Source organism: Elaeis guineensis, chromosome 8 (genome assembly GCF_000442705.2).
Source record: "Elaeis guineensis isolate ETL-2024a chromosome 8, EG11, whole genome shotgun sequence".
NCBI lineage: Eukaryota > Viridiplantae > Streptophyta > Magnoliopsida > Arecales > Arecaceae > Elaeis > Elaeis guineensis.
In genome coordinates this window covers 87,787,059-87,808,814 of record NC_026000.2, presented here as the reverse complement: position 1 = coordinate 87,808,814, position 21,756 = coordinate 87,787,059, and the positions used below count along the sequence as shown (strand labels likewise).

Below are 21,756 nucleotides of genomic sequence, written 5' to 3'. Positions count from 1 at the left end.
ATCAATTTATTGTACATATTCTTTCCCATGTACATGGTATACAACTTCGACTATAACACCTTAGGTGTTCTCTCTTCTAGCACCGAATACAACGTCGAGTCTACCAAATACCCTCTAATGGCTGAATATGTCCTCTTCTCTAAGAAATTCCATTGTCTATCCGTCATTCCATCTGGCCTCTCCTCCAATGCTAGATCCAACTCATATTGGACCAACAAATATTCCACCCTAACTTTCCACATAAAGAAGCTTCTCTTCCCATCAAACTTCTTGAAATCAATCTTGATGCTGCTCTCATAGATGGATCCTACCAAAAATGTAGTAATCCATAAGATGGATCTAGGAAAATACCTTGGAAGAGGTGTGCTGCAAAATCTCTGCTTGATGATCTTTCTTGCTTCTATCTTCTCCCTCCTTTCCATGCGAAACCAGGCTCTGATACCAACTATTGGAGCAAATCACCCATGCATGGAGACCTGGAGATCACCGAGAAGCGCACAAGGGGGAGAGGGCTGTAGCTTGTGAGTGCTAGAAGGAAAAGGGTTGGCAAGGCCTTGGGTGGCTTGGATGTAGGCGCCTAGATGGGGCACCTCCTTGGAAGTCCTAGGACAGCTAGGGTTTCTCCTTGGAGAATGGCAGCTAGGGTTTGGGGTGGAGACATGAGAGAGAGAGAGGAGAGAGAGTAATTGGGAGAAAATGGTTCTATTCCTTGCCTCAATCAAAACTGATTACAACCTTGTATATTTATGCAAATGGTCTCCAAAGATCAAACCCAAAAAACTTCCAATGCTAACCCACATGTAATTGCACTCACCCAAGCCCATATACACCATGACTTGCATGCTTCACTCACCTTGGATCTAAACCTAGCTCAAATATGGATCAGCCCCTTAACACCCAAGTCTCTTGGGCCTCAAGATCGTGGAGAGCTGAATGCTTCCACCCTAGGACCCAAACTAGCTCTAGAACCTCTATAAATGCTTCATAGACTTTAAACCTTAGCCTTTTCCTCAGCTACCAGAGGCTTGAGAGCACCACACCTGAGCTTACACACCATTTTCAATGAAAAGATGAACTCGAGAGGAAGGTTCGAAAACTTGAATGCTGAATCGATAAATTTCAAGGAGTTAGCCTCAACAAAATGATGGCTTCAGCTTCATGACCCAACCTCCATTCTCTTGAGAAATCCTAAGCGAACCGATCCCAAATTGGTTCAAAATACCACAAGTCGAGCAATATGACGGCACGATTGACCCGCTTGACTACCTGGAGGGCAACAAGGCCATCCTGATGCTATAGGGGGCATCTGGTGCCCTCCTCTATCAAGCCTTCCTAGTAACTCCCAAGAAAAGCATGAGAGTCTAGTCTTCCAGCCTCACCCAAGGATCGGTTCCCTCCTTCGAGTAGCTGGGAAGATAATTTGTAATGCACTTTGATAGCCAAAGGCCACAGTCGAAGAATAATGATAGTCTCTTCTCTATTAAGCAAAGAGAAGATGAGCTGTTAAGAGACTATGTGATGTACCTTAACGTGGCCATGCTTGAAGTCCAAGACTTCAATGAGTTTGTCACCATGTCGATGATAAAATAGGGACTCAAGGATGAGTGCCTAATTTTCTTTCTCAATAAGAACTTTTCAAAAGACTACACCGACCTCCTAGCTCGAGCCCGAAAATGCATTCAGGTTGAGGAAGGCAAGACCCGTTGTCAGGAAGAAAAAGGAAAGAAAAATGGCAAGAAAAAGAGGCTCTGTAGTGATGATTACGGAGCTCAAAAAGAGGGTGGAGAAAATCGCCCTCGAAAGTAGAAGAGGATGAAAAATCCCCAACAATACTTCCACAACTACACCCCTCTCTCTGCCCCTTGCACTCAGATCCAGATGAAAATTGAAGGCTAAGATTACATACATCGGCTTAAAAAAGCAAGAGTGAGATCAGGCCAGTAAGATCAGAAGGAGTACTGCCACTTCCATCGGGATCACAGCCACAACACCAAGGATTGTCGCCAACCGAAAGATGAAGTCGAAGACCTTTTCTACCGAGCATACCTTGGAAGACATATACGGAATAAAGGAAAAGACCTGATGGCAGGGTCACATCAGGCAAACACTAATGCAGGCAATGACCTCGGTGACAATCCAATGGCTAACCTCATAAACATGATTTTAGGACTTGCTGGCGGCAAAGAGAGGCAGAATGAGAGGAGGATCAAGCAATAAGCTTTGTGGTCATTGATGTTCAGTGCAAAAAGATGCAAAAAAAATTCTTTCTATAAGCATGAACATCCTCGATGGCGTCAAGATGGAGGTAGTTCCTAGTCGTGGCAACTAACCACATCATCAAATGGGTTGAAGCTGAACTCCCTTCACAGATCATCGATGTAAAAGCTCAAGATAGATTCACCCCGACAGCAGGTGGCTAATTACTACTATGCCTGTGCTAGAGCCAAGATCTCTCGATCTGAAGGCCCTATGCTCAGATGAGCCGAGGTATCTAAACCCCAAACAAGATAGGCTAATTCCGTACTAGAAAGATCATGTCGGTTAATGGAAGAAACCTGACCTAGAGCCTATGCATCAAAAACTTTCAACGGCATCTAGCTTCCACGGATCTGGGACTCCAAAAGCCTTTGGATGTAGTACCAGTAAGCTATATAACTCTCCATGCCTTTGCCATCAATAAAATACTTCCTTCTAATGGAAAGCCCAGTCATAAAATTTGGCCAAATTGAGATTAGTCATCAGAACAATGCTGAAGACCACCACAGACCTTATGCAATCATACATCACTCCTCATCCATGGACAAGTCAAGCAGGGATTAGAGATGATTTTGGATCAGTCTTAAATGACACCTCAGAAGAGCCTTTTACAACAACATCAGGATGACCACACAAGGCACAAACAAAGAATGAACATTTTATTAAGAAGAAAAGTTTTATTACAAGATGACTTCAATCGAACAAAGTCCATTACAATGAAAGAAGAAAAAGTACAAGCTCAGCTATCGTCAAGGTTCTACATCAGCTTGATGCAACGAAAGTAGTAAAACTCGACGATGTCTGCCTCACGACCTATGGGGATGCATTCACCTTCATGATGCATCTCCAGGGAGAATCGAAAGGCCACACCCACCAGAGAGGGCCATACCACTCTCGGAAAGATCCAAGATCCTCCCGTGGAGTGACGTCCCAGAGCAACCCCGACAACCGCCACTGTGGCTCAGTGAGCAGAGCGGCAGAGATTTCCAACACCTCCCATGCCAAACGAAGATGCTACCCGAAGCGCTGTCCTCCAATGCATCCCCTTGAGGCAAACTTTGGTTGCACGGAGATGTGAGAAGGCTACACCGAGTAGAAGCGTGTGGCAATGACGCTCCGGTGTCCAGAAAGATGACATCCTAAAAAGACAATCGGGTGGTTTCAACTTCAAGCAACAGGGGGCTCCATTTATAAAGAAGTCATACCCTGGCATCTCCAACTACCCCATCGGCCACAAGACATATGCCGTCGGGAGAGAGCCTCGAAGATTGTGCCACCAAGAATCAAGATGCCAATTGTCCTTTTTGATGCATCATCATTACTAAAAAGGTATCTGACATTAAATTCCTAAGGAGTACGATCCACTAGCAGATAGTCCCCTAGAGGGAGAGGGGGAAAGGAAGGTGTTTGGTGTGGCTCCAAATACAAAGAGAGATATTCAGACACTTCTATGAACTCCAATGATTGGATCGACAGACTGATCCTTCGAAAACATCCTAGCTTAAGCACCACGACTTTCAGATACAAGTTGGTGAAGTATTGAAGATGGGAGGATATCCTAACCTAAGATAGGACCTTCCATAAATGAAAGCTTCAGAAACAATCGAACGACAAACGCTTAGATTGAAATAACAGACGAAAATGGCTCAACGATGATGTAGCCGAAAGACCGGCTTGAGAATCACCTCAAAAATCTTTGTCGAGTGAATTATGATCTCCAAGGAAGATCTAACCATCCTAAAGGTCTATCCGATGATGGAGGTCGAACATCTTCCAAAACCCACGACTCAATAGTTGTACAATTCTTTGATGTTGAAGATTCTAGCAAAGAGTCGTGCTATCAAAAAAAAAGAGAAATTTTTTTTGACTCTATTCTCATTCTTACTCTCCTACTGTTCTCTGTCTTCAATTGTGGCTGATTTAAACATCGAAAGATCCCTCATCTGAGAACCTCCCATCTCTTTTTCTAGTGTGCGAACTTTCATTGCAGGTGATTAAAATTCTGACTCAGCACCTGTGTACTCCGACAATACCGATAATTTAAACTATCATAACCCATAGCAACTCCAATCGAAGAGGCGCAGCAACAGTTACTAAAACCAATAAGAGTGGAGACCCAGACTAAAAGCAATCGTCAAAATAAAGGATCAGTGTGTTTGAGGATGATTATTATTTTAGTATGGTGCTTGTTCTACGTTACCATTCTAGTGGTTATAATTTATTTTATGAAATATAAGAATAGATTTGAAGTTATTAATATTAGAAAACTATTATTAATAAATTTGTATTGAAAAATATATTACTGTAGAAAAGTTAGATTGTCCAATCACAACAAATTGACTTCTAATCAGATGTTCACACATAATTTAAGATAATGAGCTCACTCAACTTATCAAATGCCATAGGGGCATTCATTAATAGAAGTGAAAATAATTTCGAACCTGTATAACTTGAATGAAAGTGGATTATGATTGAGTTTGAAACCTTGAACTAATTAAAATGTGGATCAGGTTTGCTTCATGCCAAAACCTGAGCTAATGTGATTCATTTGAAGCCCCACTATGAAGGTTGAGATTTTTTTTTTTGTTTTTTTGCATTGCATTTCATTAATTAGCAAGTCTTCCCATAGTTACATCATTGGATTTTTTTTTTTTTTTTTCCAGTGAAGACTTTAAAACGTTTAGCATTTTGTTCGCCTTTTTTTAGGGTAAAAATCATATCAACTTAGCAGGCGAGTCAAGAAAATAATTAAAACTTCATTTATCTTATATAAAACATGACAATTTAGGCCCAACATCTTTTTTTTACTCCTTACTTCTCATCGTAGATATTTGACTTTGAAATGTTGAAATGGTTGTTTTGTAAATAAGTCTTCCATGTGCGTATGTATGCAAATGCAATATCCAGTATACGCATTTGTAAATATGAACATAGGTACACCAACAGATATGCTCATGTCTGTTTTCTACGTAAATATTATAGTATGTGTATTCTGTCAATACGTAAGCATATATCATATGGTTGTGTGCATGTACATACAATTATATTAACAAATGCACGGCGTGAATTCATTTCTTACTATACATTATACAAATATATATGGATCATACAGATGCATTATTATATGAAATTATATTACATAAATTTGATTACATCCAGATATATGCACGCATGCTTTCTTGACCAGGTGCATCATGCATATTATCTTACAAAAAATGGATAATGTAAACTTTAAAAATGTAAATCATGGATTTGTGTTTCAATAGTTTTGGAAATTATTAATAATTGACAAGATACATTCAGTTGAGAAAGAGAGAGAGAGAGAGACCTGATGAACATAAAACAATGTGAATGAGAAAGCAACTGAAAAATCCGAAATAGCATTTTACAAACTTAAAATGTTATGTTGCAGTGGGGAAATTAACTTGTAACATCAACTCATCAACATTGCCTCGGGCGGTTAAACAGCTTATGGAACTAAAGTTGGAAAGGAGGGCCTACAAGAGATGCATAGTAGTACCAGGCTCTGATATTTACACCAAATGGAAGATGCATGCCCTATTCACGAGCGAAGTTTTCATAGATTTAACATTTTCAAGGTGGTACAGTCCATATAAGTAACGATAAGGTTGTAGAAGACGAGAAAAAGGAGGGAGAATCCTCTCTACAGGCTCTCGTCTTCATGGTACAGGTACAAGCCGAAACCAAAGCGAGCACAGGCTTTGCAGAAGGCTATTTCTTCTGCTGCCGCAACAGGTTCTGCAAAGCGGTCATCATTTAGAGACACTGTTCCAGTGGACTCGCGGTATGCCTGCACTCATACAGAACAAGCAAAATTCGGTATCAGGAAACCTCATTGCTTATTTATTAAAAAACATGTCGTTACTTGCGAGCCTTTATAAGCTTTTAGATTATTTATGTAGCTGTATATCTTCATCTGAAGGGATCTGAAGAGAGATGTTTTTTATATAGTCAATGGAAGAAAAAAAAAAGAACTATAGGCGTAATTATATTGTCATTGTCAGGTCAAACCTTAAATACTACATTTAGCCATATCATGTCAGGTATTCATCAATATTAATGCCACAGATTGTATCAATATGTGCAATCCATTCTGCCTATGTACTTTAAAAGTTCTAATTAGCCAAAGGTTGCAGACGAGCTCATTTTGCTGGCAAAATTCTGCCACATTCAACCCCTATGAAAGCTGCCTGGATCAAATGTTATGCTACCTTCTTAATAAATTCTAACTTCTAGATCCTTGTTAGTGCAATGCCCCTTGGTACTTTGAAGCCCCAAGGTGTGTGTTGTCCAATGGCTTGCTGAAGAAGAAGAAGAAGAATAGTTGTATTTGGCATCATCACTGGTTTCTTAATTTTACAAAATAGGAAGAAAGCCAGTCAACTTTGTTTCGTTTTCAGCATATTAAAGGGAAAAAGGGAATTGCCACAATTGTTTTTTGGTTTTGAAACAAGTAACGGAACATGTTTGATAGTGGTAGTGGACCCAGAGATGTTAGCAGCAGGAATGTTGGTGACAATAGTAAGTGATGGAGAAGCAGTGCTAGCAGTGGTGATAAACTGGTGGTGTTGGGTGGCAATGGCAGCCAAGTGGATGTGGCAGCAGTGGTGGTGGTGAATGGCAAAGTCAGTGGTAGTGAATGGCAAAGTTGGTGTGATGCTGGTGGCAAGTGACAATCGTGTGATGATGATCATGATGGTAATGGCATGTCCATACTGGTGGATGGCCATGGTGATGGAAGTCAGCAACTGAAGATGGCGACTACAAATGTGGTGGTGGTCCTGTGGCTTTCCAAACAAAAAACCAGAAAACAAATAACTCTAAGTGGAAGAAATATTTGAAAATATTTTTATTGTTTTTCTAAAAATAGAAAACAAAAGCAGGTTTACCCAAAACCTTTTTCTGATTCAAAAATAGAAAAACAAGCTTTGCCAAACAAATCCTAATGATGGTTCAACTGGTATTTGAAAATATTTCATGTTTTTTTTTTTTTTTTTGTTAGACTATGATTCGGATTGGACTCAACCAGGATAGATAGATTTCCACATCTAAACCCAGATTGAGAGGGATTATGTGCGAAGATGGGGATAACTTCACAGAGATGCATAGGCCCTGACTTATAGGAAAGAGTCCTATAGATCTTAGGGCTCCACCCTAAGGTGTTCCTGGAGAAGCCCAAATACCAGTGATCAATGACTGACCAACTCTCTCCTCTTCCTCTTCCTCTTCCCTCTCTCATTGTCCTTTCTGTCTCTTTAATTGCCATCCATGGCTTTAAAGCTCCAGAGTTGTGGGAGAACACTTGTAGTTTCTCCAACTGACAGTGGTGAACTCCGGTCATCCCATGGTGCAGCTACCAGCGATTCTGTTGGGCTTGTATGGAGAGTAATGATTTGAGATATGATTTTGCTTTCCTGATCATATATTTTACATTTTTGAAACTAGAAGACTCGTATAGCAGCCTAAAACATTGATAGTAAACCTAATATTGATTTCTAATTTATGAAGGACAATTTCACAACTTCCAAACAGGATTATCTTAACCTCCCCCCCCCCCCACAACAAAAAAAGAAAAAAACAAAAGAAGCTACAATTTCACAACATAGAAAGACGACATATAACAACTATAACTGTCATCATGGCCACCACCATCACTGTTATTGCAAATGCAAGCCACATCACTATTGCCATGACCGCCACCAAACATGATTTCCTACTTCTTGTCTTCAAATAATGAAAAAAATATTGCGGCTTCCCAACATGTCTTTTGCTCTCTTTTTGAGCAATAACATGTTTTTACTTTCAACAATTCAAAACAATACAAGGAAGTGGGCTTTGTTCTGGGTGGGGGGGCGTACAAGCTTATTTCTAGTTCTTAGAAACAAACTGTTGCTGCAAGTCTCCGATGCAAGGTGTGTGGATGTGATTGGTCTCCCTCCAATCTGGCGGTCAGCCTCATTCCAAGGAATAGGACTCCTTGAGGGACCTGAAAAAAGAAGTTCACTCTCACCGGAGATTCTCTAGTAGGGGACCCTCCAATAAAAATAATAAAAGAGCATGGGAGTGAGAGAGTGGATTTGTTCTCTTGAAAGAAGAACTTGTCTGAGCTCTCTTATGCCCCCCTTTATATAGAGAGGGGTAGCTGTGTGTTACACTCCAAATTTGGTAATGGAAGCAGAGAACTAGCACCCACGATTATGAGGATCGTGGGTAGTGGGTTACAAGCTTTAATTGCATGATGTTAACTCATATGCCCGTGATTAGAGGAAACCGCCCGAGATTGTAGGAGATTTCTTCGGGTTCATCTTTCCTTCTTTAACGATCCAATGGCTTAAAGCTTCATCTCGCATCATCGGCTTGTCTCCGACCTCAGCGTCGATATGTGTCTGATCACAGGGTCGGGTGATAGCCAACGATGGGGGATCACTTTAGTTTGGTCACCCAGTCTTCTCTTCCCGATATCCGAGGAAGTCATTGGTACCAGATCCGAGATAAGTGTTCGGTGACAACCTAAAGAAGGGAAGGTCGAGGTCGGGAGGTAAATTCTCTCCACAACAGTTGGCCCCCACTTCCAAGCCTGAAAAAATTTTATCACTTTGGGCAAAAGTAGTTGATTTCGAGACTCAACCTCGATCCTTGGTCTGACTTTTAGACCAGATCATTTAATGTGCACTATTCAGCAAAGAGAATTTCAAAATCATGTTGATGCATTGCTTCATGAATCTCACTGAAATTAAGGGATGCGAGATCGAGACACTACGGCATAATGATCTAAAAAAGGGGATTCGAAGGTTGCATTTGGGCCTATCATGGTTTGCCACGTGCAGTTCATCGATAGGCCCTGCTAAACCTCTCACGGATCGACCTTAGGTGGCCCGATCTAATGGAGGTGCGATGAGAAGTCATGCAATTCAGTGGCCTTGATGCGTGCCATGTGTCAAAATCCAATGGTAGGGAGCTTTAATCCTGACCGTTGGTAAGTAGAATAAACAAGCTTCTTCTGTCTTCCTTTCTTTCTATTAGCTCAATTGAATTTTCTATCTCTTGCCGCCGTAGCTTCTGGAGGAAGGTTTGCCGTCCGCCACTATCTTCTCCAATACCAATGAAGATTTTAGGTTCAAACTTCTCTTCCGATTGGTTTTCCATCCTTTGATTTTGCTTTTTATTGCATTTCGTTTCATTTTTGCTCAGTTTCTAGTGTTAGCATTTTTGTTTCCTTGTAGTCTCTCTCTTTCTTGTTTCTTTTCTATGGTTTTTGATGGTGGTGAGGTCAGGGGCAAAAGCCATCGTGTTGGCCAAGGTCCTTGGCTGCCACCTCTCAGGTCAGGTCTGAGGATACTTGGGCCACCATCGAATCTGGCTCCTCCTCCAAGCACTAGTCTTCTGAACCCCAAGGCTTAGGCAGTCCCGTGCATGGGTTCAAGGACTTTTGGAGCCCAATTAACAAGGTGTTAAGCATTACTAAGGACAATTTGAGAAGATTTCGGATTCAATATTTCATTCCTTCATCTTTCCAACTGGAGGTTCCAAGTCGAGAAGACCAAGTTATCAACACTCCAAAGGGACGAGTCGCCTTGTACAAGGAGTCCCTCTGAGCTAGTCTCTACCTTCCTTTTCATCCCTTGGCAAGTAACATCTTGGACTTCTATAGAATTCTTTCTACTTATATCACTCCAAACTCTATTCGGGTGATCGTAATTTTTATCATTCTTGGTAGTTGGCTCAACATCCCTCCGAGGAGCGATGTTCACGTTGAAGAAACAATCCCATGAAAAAAGATGGTAGTATTTTTCTCCCCGGACAAGGTGTAAGTTCATCATGGGCCTTCCCTCTTCAGCTCACAACTAGAAAACCTATTTCTTTTTTGTCTCTTTGAATTTGCCTTGAGGCTTTAATTAGATCTGGGGCGATCCTCAGATTTCTCCAAATAAAGATAAGTCAATCCTTCCTAAGAACAATAAAGATTATCATGTTCTGCTCAATGTCGAAGTACCGAAGTTGAAAGAGCTAAGGACTGAGTAGACACTTTATGATGTTGGCACTAGTCCAATACTGCCTCGGGATACGATCGATTTTCTTTTTAACTTAAAAAAATTTGTTATCTTGTTACTTGATGTTGTACTAACCATCTCTCCTCGATTTTGTAGTGATGAGACCGACTCTAGAATCGATCAAATCGGCCTTGAAGAAGAGGTTGGGCTCCTTTGGGGGGAGCCCTCGTCTAAGAAGTAGAAGTCTCGGTCGATGACTTCTCTGATCCCCTCACCATCAGCAAGGATGTCGAATGCAAATCCCTTGGAGAACAATGATAAGCCTATCGCCACCCAACTGTTAAGGTCGACTCCTTCGACCACAAAGTCAATCAAAGCTCCGACTCTCCACCTACTAAGCGAACTCTATCCTCGCCTCATCTGGCGTCACTATCTCTCTTCGAGGGTGCCAACCCCATCGACAAGATCCGAGGTAGGTCTCTCCTCGTCTGGGACCGAGGAGGGATTTATTACTTTAGCAAAGAGAGTATGGAGTGACGACTCCGCTCTTCGTGATCATCAACTCGCTCGGAAGCTGATAAAAATGGTGCTGCTTCCATCCGACTGGACAAAAAAGAAGGTTCATCCTTTGGACAAGGTGGTGGGTGCCTCCTATGCTGATCTCCTCGAGATAAGCTTTATCTTTATTCAAATTTCTATTCATTACTTGATCGAAGTTTTTAACTTATGTATTTTTGCTGTAGTTGGCTGATGACATTACTGTCCTCAGCAAGGGCCTCATCGGGTTTGATCGAGTGAAGCTCTCGCTTAAGAAAAAATTTTGGGCCCCCAAGGCCGAGCAAAGGCCACTGAGGAGGCGAAGAAGGCGATCAAGGAAGAGACCTCCAGAGCCATGTCCGAGCTCCTGGCAGCTTGGAGAGGATCGAAGCCCTTGAAGGCTTTGTCACTGTGGAGTGTGGCACCACCGACATGCATCGATAAAAGGTTGCCAAGCTCAAGGACACACTGGAGCTCAGGGAGGCGACAATCAAGGCTACCAAAGAGAGAGAAACTGATCAAGGCCCGGGCTGATGTAGAGAAGTCGAAGGCAGTGATCGAGGCCAGGTTTAAGGCTGTGGAGGAGTTCAAAGCCTCCATGGATTCTAAGGCAAAGATCATAGAAGGCTCCTCAATGACCTATGAGTACGGGTTCGAAGCCTGCAAGGCATAGGTCACTTGGCTGTTCTCGAGAGTTAATGTCAGTCACCTTGATCCAGAAGCCAACAACAATGAGGCCAAGGAGGAGGATCAGACCATGTTGCCCGCCCCAAATGCCGAGACTTCAGCATCCAAGCCTACCGCCGATGTTATAGCCGAGCCCACAACTGAGGATGCTACCTAATTATGTTCTTTTTATTTTCTTTGTTTTTTGTAATGAATTTCTTCAAGTAATGAAATGAACTTTTCTTCATCATATTCCAATGTGTTTGCTTGCTGACTTATCCAAGTCCTTAGGGTCGTGGTCCGGTCTAAAATTTGTCAACTCAATCAATTGTCCGAGCTATACTCAAATTAAATATCGTTGGCTCGGATAAATATCCGAAGTCACATCATCCAAAGGTGATCTGAAGTTGATTCATGACGACAAATTTTGCCAAGTCAATAGTATCATCCACACCCGACCAAATATGGTGTGGTCGAAAGATTCCAACCAAGAATTTTACTGAGCTTCCAACTTGGGTCGGGATATCTCCCTATTATCGATGCTTTACCGATCACTCATTTGGAGGTCTTAGCTCAAGCTGAAATGTCTCCATGAGGTTGATGCTTTTTGACCTAATCGTCGGGATCCAGACTAGGGCCCAGATATCCCTTGATTGGTTCTTATTTGACCATCTCTCCCCAAGGACCAAGACTAGGCTTGGTTGTCTCGAGTTCACTGATAATTTATACTCTTTGGATGTCCTCGATTATTACCGATGCTTTCGTTAATGGTCAGTTTTGGTCGACTTTAATAGACTTATTACTTAGTCGCTTTTACGAAAGACCTATATAGGAACTTGAAGATAATTTTATTGATTCAAAAATGAATACACAACTTACTGATAGTACATTCTAAGATTCTCAGCATTCCAAATCCAAAGAATAGGGCGCCATCAAGGCCTTCAATTTTATAAGCCCTAGGTCTAATGACTTTGGTGACCCTATAGGACCCTTCCTAATTCTGACTGAAGCTCCTCTTTTTCTGTCGAATTGGATGATGATCCGAGTCCACATTCAACCTATGCACAATGACGTCAAAGGATATACCTGGCATGTCGAATGCTGACTAGATGAAGACGTCCTCATTGGTTCGTAGAAACGCCATTAGTCGATCTTGATGATCGGACATCAGCTATACGCCAATCTGAAGTCCTGCTCGAATCATATCCGAACGGGACTATGACGAGTTGTTCGGCCAGCTGCCTTTGGACCTCCTTTGATTCTTCCCTATGGTCTTCGAGTAGCAGAGCCTCCATTAGTCATTTTCCTTTTATGGTTGCCAAGAAGTATTGTCGGGCAAGCATTTGATCTCCTCAGATTTCTCCGACCACATTTCAAGTTGGGAATCTCACTAGTAGATGATATGTGGAAAGTATCGCTTGCACATTCAATCTGGGTTGTCCAAGAATCACATTGTAAGCATAAGGCATCTGGACTATGAGGAATGTAAGCTATACGGTTTTGTTCGAAGGCTCTCATCCAATGATCACTGGTAGAATGATCTTCCCTTCTATTGCTACAGAATCCTTAAAAAATCTGACCAGGAGAGTATTGATTTTCTTTAGTCAATTAGTAGGCAATCTCATTCATTGGAATGCATCATAACATAACACATCGATCAAGCTTCCATGATTGATTGAAATCTTTTTTACATCATAATTTGCTATCATCATTGATACGATGATAGCATCATCGCGACAAGTTTGAACTCCTTAGAAATTATTATCAAAAAAAGAAACAATGTCCCCAGTACACTGTCTCTTTGTACCTTCTACTCGATCCTCTACTTCCAGCCATCGAAGAAACCTGAAATTATGTTCATGACTCCAGCCGTGGGTTGGTTATCTTTGTTCTCTTTCTCGGCTTGGTGCCAAGGTGGCTCTCCAGTCATGCCATTCTCACGCTCCCGAACATATTTGCTAAGATAGCCTCTAGATTAGGACCTTGATTTCATCCATTAATTGGAGACAGTCCTCGGTATCATAGCCGTGGTCGCAATGAAAGTGGCAGTACTTCCTCTTGCTCCTCATCCATAGGGCTTTTATCGGTTGAGGTCGGCGAAGATACCCCTGACCCTCGATTTCTATCAAGATTTGGGTCTGAGCGGACATCGGACTATAGTTATTAAATCAGCAAGGCGGACTCCTCAACTTGAAGTTCTTCAATGGTTGGAAGGATTCTCCTTTAACCCAAGTCGCACCCGTGGTTCCTCCCAACCTCACTTCTTATTGGGGGTTCTCCCCCCTCTGTCCATTTGTGCACGGCCCGAGCTTCTTCTATTCGTGCATATTTTTGAGCCCATGCTAGAAGGTTGGCATAGTCCCTCGAAAAAATTTTATCAAGAGAAAAGATGGGCACTCATGCCGAAGTCCTCGCTTAAGCACCGCCGACATTGCCACTGACTCATCAAAATTGCACACTTCGAGCGTGGCCACGTTAAAACGTGCCACATGGTCACGCAATGATTCCCCTTCTTGTTGGATTAAGAAGAGACTCAATGTCCTTTGGCTGTGCTCGATTGTTACCGAAGTGGGTGACAAATTGCTTTCCGAGCTATTCAAATGAATAGATGGACTCCGATTGGAGTCCAGAATACATACCCATGCTGATTTCTTAAGGATGGCCAGGAAAGCAAGGTAGAAGAGAGCATCCAAGACACCTTGGAGCATTATGAGAGCCTTGCAGTCCTTCAAGTGGTCGAGGAGATCCGAAGAGTCATCATACGACTCTATCTGGGGCATCCTATATGACTCTATCTGGGGCATCTTGAACAGATCCAAAATCGATTCCTCCAATATCATGCTGAAAATGGAGGGTCACGACTCGAAGCTAAGACCATCGTCATTCCTATGGCCTCTATTCTGTACCTCCCCAAGACAACATTCAATCTCCCAAACCTTTTGTTCAAGATCATCCTCCCGACGAGATTTCCCAGGATGTGGAGAGTAGTCCGGGATTGAATCTCCATCGGAGAATACAGGGGAACACCGACATCACTCCTCCCTCCCTAGGTTTTGGCAGGAAGGAGATCGTCAAGTAGCAGAAGCAAAATGATGCATGCATCTGGGAGCTGGCTCTAGACTCCTGGGGCAAGATCAGCAAATGTGACAAAGAGCTGCCTAATGAATAGGCTATCGAGACTACTGTCACTCCGTCGCCTGCTAGAGCTACTACATGGCACTAGTTAATACCTGGACCTATTGGACCAGGGCATCGAATTGCTGCAGATTCGCCATTATGGGGGGTTATATAGGGCCCACTATGGTGGACAATCAAGCGGTGCCACCTTGGCTACAATGGGATGACTGCTAGTGCAAGATGGTGGAATTATTGTGTACTCTTGTCCTCACCATGTTTCCATTCCTTTTCAAATGGACACTATACCCTTCCTCTAGTGCCAAACTATTGCCTCACGTCTCCGATCTGAAATATACAGATGTGGTCGATCTCCTTTCAACCTGACGATCAGCCTCACTTCAAGGATTCAGACTCTATGAAAAATCTCAAAAAGAAAGTCTACTCTCATCGAAGATTCTCCGATGTGGGACCTTCCAATAGTTAAGTCAGTCGAAGCATGAGCATAGCAGAGTGAAGAGTATAAGAGTGAGTGTATTTATTCTTTTGAAAGAACTTATCTGAGAATCCCTTGTGCCCCCTTTATATAGAGCGGTGGCCGTGCATTACCTCCAAATTCAGTAACAGAAGTGAAGAATTAGTGCCCACAATCATAAGGATCGCGGGTAGTGGGTTACAGATGTTAATTGCGTGATATTAACTCACATGCCCACAATCAAAAAAAAAACAACTAAGATTCTGGAAGATTTCTTCGAGTTCATCTTTCCTCCTTTAATGGTAAGATGGCTTGAAGCTTCATCTCGAGTCGTCGGCTTATCTCCAACCTCAAGGTCGATATGTGTCCGATCATGGGGTTGGGTGGTAGCCAACAATGAGGGATCACTTTAGTTTGGTCGCCTGGTCTTCTCTTCCCAAGATCCAAGGAAGTCGTTGGTCTCGGATCCGAGGTGAGTGTTCGGTCATAACTCTCAGAAAGGAAGGTTAAGATCGGGTGGTAGATTCTCTCCACAACACAAATAAACTGGCTGCCTTGCCGAATTCACCCACAAATAGATTTACAATATTTTGCACCATAGGCAAATTACAGAGCTGACAATAGGATTTTAGCAAGATGGACCTTTTCTAACAAAGTATGCATTTACCATTGCTAAAATGAAATGACATTATGTTTAACATAAGATTTTTAGCTTAGATAAAATGCATCTAATTTCTATAATCGGATGGACATTCTGAGGAATATTTTAAGCTATTGCTAGATGGATCGAAGTTTAATGTATCATCAACCAAAAGACATTAATGCATGAAGATGCAACCTAATGTGCTTTTATCATTTATAACCATTACATGAGTAGCATATTTGCGATATTCTTCTAATTATTGAAAAAGAACTGAATTACACATGCTTCTTTCATTTGTCAAATTATTCTCAAAGCTATTCCCATACTAAGTTAATTAACATTTACTTAATATTGATGATTCATTCACAACTAATTCAAGAAATATTTATAGCTTGCTAATCAATGGTGCTATGTGTTGGTAGTGGTGTTTTGTGACTCCATTGATCTCGCATCTCCCATACTAGGTTATACATGAAAATACAATTAACACAACATCGGCATTCGGTCTTTTCTCAACCACCTGGGATCAGCTATATGGATCCTTATTTGCCATATATTCTTATTAAGGTCACCTCTAATGAATAAGCTACTCATGTCTTTCCTCACAACCACCATCTCTATTAAATAGATCTTTCCCTTCTTTTCTTGCAACCTTCGATATAATTGAAGTATCTCTGACTATTGTAGTCCTTTCATATCTTCATTGCACATGCCCATACTATCTCAATGGATTGACCATCACTTTGTCCTTAATTTGTATGATTTCTACAGCTCTTCTAATATATTCAATTCTTAGCATTTCCCTTTTAGTTTTACTGCATGTCTATCTTAATATTCTCATTTCTACCACAGACAACTTGTTTTCTTTAAACCCTCCTTATGGTCCAACATCACAAGCCACAAAACATTACAAGCCTTATTGTTATTCAATATAATTTTCCCTTAGGCCTCCAAAATATACATCAATCACATAATACAACTGAGGCACCTCTCCACTTCATCCAACCAACTCTAATCCTATTACATATATCTTCATCCATGTTGCCACAATTTTGCGTAAAGGATGCTAAATAATGAAAGTGATCTTTCTGCAGTTTTTCTTGCCCATTAACCTTAATCAGAACCTTATCTTCATTTCCATGTTAACTATATTGTCTTTGTTTATCAGATTATAAAGTCTTATCGATGGAGATCCAAGTTCATGCCATGTTGAATCATAGGACTATGTCTTAGAGATTTTATTCGAATTTAATTATCATTTTTCTGTATTTTTTTCTTTTATCTTCTGGTTATTTCAATGTTACTGGGCTATTTTGGATTCCAAAGCTGAGAGATTAAAAGATGTCAATACTTATTGTTGGTGCAAAAACCCGCTTGCGCCGGAGAAGCTGGAGTTGAGGAAGTCGTGGTCGCCGTCGGAACCTGCAAAGGAAGTCTAAACCGGAAGTGAGGTTGCTCCGGCAAGACCCTCCGACGCTCAAGTCAGTTCTCTGCCTCAACAAGAATGGAGTGCTCGAACGGAGAATTTAGCAGAGTTTTGAGATAAAAAAGACGAGAGCTTAGAGAATAACGTATCTGGGTCCCCCTTTTTATAGGCGGAGGAGGTAACGGATTGATGGCGACGTCTGTAACCGCCTGTCCGTGCACCGTTCGGGGTCAGGAGGGGTCTGTTATGAGGAGTAGCGGAGCGGAACCGTGGCCATTACTATGGCCTGCCACGTGGAGCCTGTTGTAGGTAGTGGAGCGGCGTCCGTTGCCGCCAATTGCCAGGGAGTAGTGGAGCCACGCAGCACCCGCCGCAAGGAGTGGAGCAGAATCATGGCCGTTAAAACAGCCTGTCAGGGAGTAATGGGGTCGCGTAGGGTCCGCCGCAGGGAGTGGAGCAGGATCATGGCCGTTAAACAGCCTGTCAAGGAGTAATGGGGTCGCGTAGGGTCCACCGCAGGGAGTGGAGCAGAATCATGGCCGTTATTGTGGCCCTGGAGTGCAGATCCATCGGCTGAAGCTCGGCAGTGGTCGGAGCTGATGACGGAGTTCGGCTCCCGTAGGAGCTCGGGCGGAGTCCTCTCGGAGTTGAAATCACGGGCGGAGCCCGACTCCCGTAGGGATCCGGGCAGAGTCCCCTGCAACTAAAGTCAGGTGCGAAGTCCGGCTCCCGTAGGAGTCCGGACGGATCTTACCGGCAATCGAAGTTAGCGACGGAGCCCGGCTCCCGTGGGAGTCCGGACGGAGTCCCCATTGCGGTTGAAGTTGTCGGCGGAGTCCGGCTCCCGTAGGAGCCCGGACAAAGTCTGTCTGCGGCCGTTGGAGCCGAGGGCGAAGCCCGGCTCCCGTAGGAGTCCGGGCAAAGTCTTCCTGCGATTAAAGTCAAAGGCGAGGTCCGGCTCCCACAGGAGTCCGGACAGGGCTTACCAGCAGTTGACGGTGAGGACGGAGCCGGAGCCCGGCTCCCGTAGGAGTCCGGGCGGAGTCTTCCTGCAATTAAAGTCAAAGACGAAGTCCGGCTCCCGTAGGAGTCCGGACAAGGCTTACCGGCAGTTGATGTCGAGGACGGAGCCCGGCTCCCGTAGGAGTCCGGGCGGAGTCTACTTGCGGTTGGAGTTGTCGGCGGAGTCCGGCTCCCGTAGGAGTCCGGACAAAGTCTGTCTGCAGCCGTTGGAGCCGAGGGTGAAGCCCGGCTCCCGTAGGAGTCCGGGCGGAGTCTTCCTGCGATTAAAGTCAAAGGCGAAGTCCGGCTCCCGTAGGAGTCCGGACAAGGCTTACCGGCAGTTGATGTCGAGGACGGAGCCCGGCTCCCGTAGGAGTCCGGGCGGAGTCTACTTGCGGTTGAAGTTGTCGGCGGAGTCCGGCTCCCGTAGGAGTCCGGACGAAGTCTGTCTGCAGCCGTTGGAGCCGAGGGCGAAGCCCGGCTCCCGTAGGAGTCCGGGCGGAATCTTCCTGCGATTAAAGTCAAAGGCGAGGTCCGGCTCCCACAGGAGTCCGGACAGGGCTTACCAGCAGTTGACGGTGAGGACGGAGCCCGGCTCCCGTAGGAGTCCGGGCGGAGTCTACTTGCGGTTGGAGTTGTCGGCGGAGTCCGGCTCCCGTAGGAGTCCGGACAAAGTCTGTCTGCAGCCGTTGAAGCCGAGGGCGAAGCCCGGCTCCCGTAGGAGTCCGGGCGGAGTCTTCCTGCGATTAAAGTCAAAGGCGAAGTCCGGCTCCCGTAGGAGTCCGGACGAGGCTTACCGGTAGTTGAGGTTGAGGACGAAGCCCGGCTCCCGTAGGAGTCCGGGCGAAGTCCTCCTGGAGCTGATTCTGCTGAGGGCTTCGACTGTGGGTATTTTATACCCAACACCAGTCCCCCTACTTCCGAGTTCGAATTTCGAATAAAGTACAGAGAGATGGGCACAACCGAAACCGTCCCCTCGAGTCCTGCGCACCGCCGCTCCCAGATATTTTGGCATTAAATGTGTGCATGTCGGCGCTCTTTTTTTGGTTATGGTGACCTGAAGAGTCTTTTCGGAACCCCCACCGAAACGCGATCCCAAGCGTCGCGCTACGAAAATTTGCGAACGGTCAATCCTTGATAGCGATGAGGGGGACATGCGGAACACGTGGCATGCCTCAGTTGGCCTAGGTACACCCGCTGCCATAACTGCGCTAAAATCCGCTGGCTATTTAAACCCCCTACTCTTCCTTCGGGGTTTCATTCTGCCGAGAGGACGGCACCTTTCTTTCGTCTGAGAGCCTAGCTACTCAGCTACTTCCCCCGCACCGGTCCTTGCCGTCTTCAGCCCCCCGATTCTTCTCTAAGGGGTTCCCACGCCATGTCCTCTACCCCGGAGGCCATCCTCGAAGGGATGTCTAGGGCTTGGAGGAAGGCGAGGAGGAGAACAGCGGCCGGTAAGGATCCCCGTCGTTTCAAAGGGGGCTCAAGGAAGAATTCCTTCAACAACAGGGGTTTAATAACGGGGGCCGCCGGTAAAGGTATTCTGCCCGAGAATTTCGGAGTAGCAAGGCGGGGTGATACCGATCAAGAGGGCAGAGCTGTCGTCACAAGCTGTGGCGGGATCCTTGATGCCGTCGGGGCCGAGGGACCAGAAGCGGTCGGTGTCGACGGTGGGGCAGTAAAATTTGTTGCGGGGACGGTGGAAGTAGCGCATGCCGACCTTGCAGGAGCGTTTTGGATGGTGGCTACCACAGAGTATTCGCATATCTCTGGCGCCACCGTAGCCCCCAGGGTGACTCCGGTTCTTCTTGAAACAGGTCTTCGTCGTCGCTGCCGTTGCCCTTATCGCCCCCGAGAATCTATCCCACCCTTTTCCCCCTGAGGTTGGGACTTCGGAGGTGGGGCGAAGCAAGGCGGGGCGAAAGCCGATAGGCCCGCCACACGCACGGGACACGAAATGGAAAGAGAAGTTTGCAGCTTGAAGCGGCCTCCGGTGTATTCTTTCCCAAACCGTGTTCGAAAGACTTGCAATGATGTATATTTTTTTTCTGGCCCACCGGGTCTTGTAACGTGCATCTTGTTAGTTGAAAAATGAAAAGGAGATTTTGTTACCTCGTCCGCGTCTTACATCGAATAGTTGTCTGTCGAACTTCTTTATTCTTCTTTCTTCTCTCTTCCTCCTTTTCTTTTTTCCCTTTTTTTCTTTTTCTCTTTTTTTTCTTTTTTTACGGCATCCTAAGGTCATTGGTGGTCCCTTTTATTTGTATTGGATTGCCATTTGCCGAGCTCTTTTTCAATTTTTACGCCGTTCGAAGGTATCCGGTTGCTATTGCACCAACCCATCTTTTCCGTCAATGGCAGCAGGCTCGCCCAGGGCCATTCGGGCTTGGGGTCCCTCTTAGGGTTTGAATTCGGGGATCCGAGCCTCTGTCACCCTAAGTGAGTTGTCCCATTTTGTGTCGAAAGCTTCCTTGAAAGCTGGGACTCCCATCGGGAGTCCCAATCCTTGCTGTGATAGGGTTTTCTATACCTCGGGCGCTGTTTGTTTTCCAATCGTCACTGTTGCGATCCATTGCCTTCCTTTTTCGCTTGGAGTTTTTCTCCGCTGAAGCCGAGGAGAAGTTCGGCTCCCGTGGGAGTCCGGACGGAGAATCCCTCTTGAAGTTGGAGTTGTGGGCGGAGCCCGGCTCCCGTAGGAGTCCGGGCGGAGTCCTCCTGCGATTAAAGTTAGGTGTGAAGTCCGGCTCCCATAGGAGTCCGAACGGATCTTACTGGCGGTTGAAGTTGGCGACGGAGCCCGGCTCCCGTAGGGATCCGGGCGGAGTCCCCCTTGAGGTTGGAGTCACAGGCGGAGCCCGGCTCCCGTAGGAGTCCGGGTAGAGTCCTCTCGGAGTTGATGTTGCGGGCGGAGCCCGGCTCCCGTAGGAGTCCGGGCGGAGCCTTCCTTGGCGTCGTGGACAGAGCCTGGCTCCCGTAGGAGTCAGGGCGAAGTCTTCCTGCAATCAAAGTCATAGGCGAAGTCCGGCTCCCGTAGGAGTCCGGACAAGGCTTACCGGCAACTGCTGTTGTCGGCGGAGTCCGGCTCCCGTAATAGTCCGGACGAAGCTTACCGGCAGTCGAGGTTGGCGACGGAGCCCGGCTCCCGTAGGAGTCCGGGCGGAGTTGTTCTGTAGTCGATGTCGGTGACGGAGCCCGGCTCCCGTAGGAGTCCGGGCGGAGCTGTCATGTAGTCGAAGTCGGCGACGAAGCCTGACTCCCGTAGGAATCCGGGCGGAGCTGTCCTGTAGTCGAGGTCGGCGACGGAGCCCGACTCCCGTAGGAATCCGGACGGAGCTGTCCTGTAGTCGAGGTCGGCGACGGAGCCCGGCTCCCGTAGGAGTCCAGGCTGGGTTTACCACCGGTCGAAGTTGCTTAAGCTAGGGCAAGGTTTTCCTCCTGGGGGGCGTATATGGGTGTTGCAGGGCCTCTCCCCTCATCCGATCTAAAAGAACCGGGCCTTTGACTTTGTTCATGTCAGGACGAGGTCCTCCTCCTGTTCCTGACATGGCTGTGGGGGCACATTAGGGCGCTGTAAGGCCTCTCCCCCCATCCGGTCTAAATGGAACCGGGCCTTCGATTTTGCTCA

The 21,756-nt window shown here is 45.2% G+C and overlaps 1 protein-coding gene across 2 annotated transcripts in view; it reads right to left on the bottom strand.

Annotated features, from left to right (window-relative positions):
• Window positions 1-5,620: 5,620 nt before the first annotated feature.
• Window positions 5,621-21,756, bottom strand: part of LOC105034328 (DNA repair RAD52-like protein 2, chloroplastic) — a 66,902-nt gene continuing 50,766 nt past the window's right edge. For both annotated transcript variants that reach the window (XM_010909446.4, XM_010909447.4), the window contains exon 5: window positions 5,621-6,067. In XM_010909446.4, the coding sequence (XP_010907748.1) occupies window positions 5,921-6,067 (147 nt within the window). In that variant the 3' untranslated portion in view covers window positions 5,621-5,920. The remainder of the gene's footprint in view (window positions 6,068-21,756) is intronic.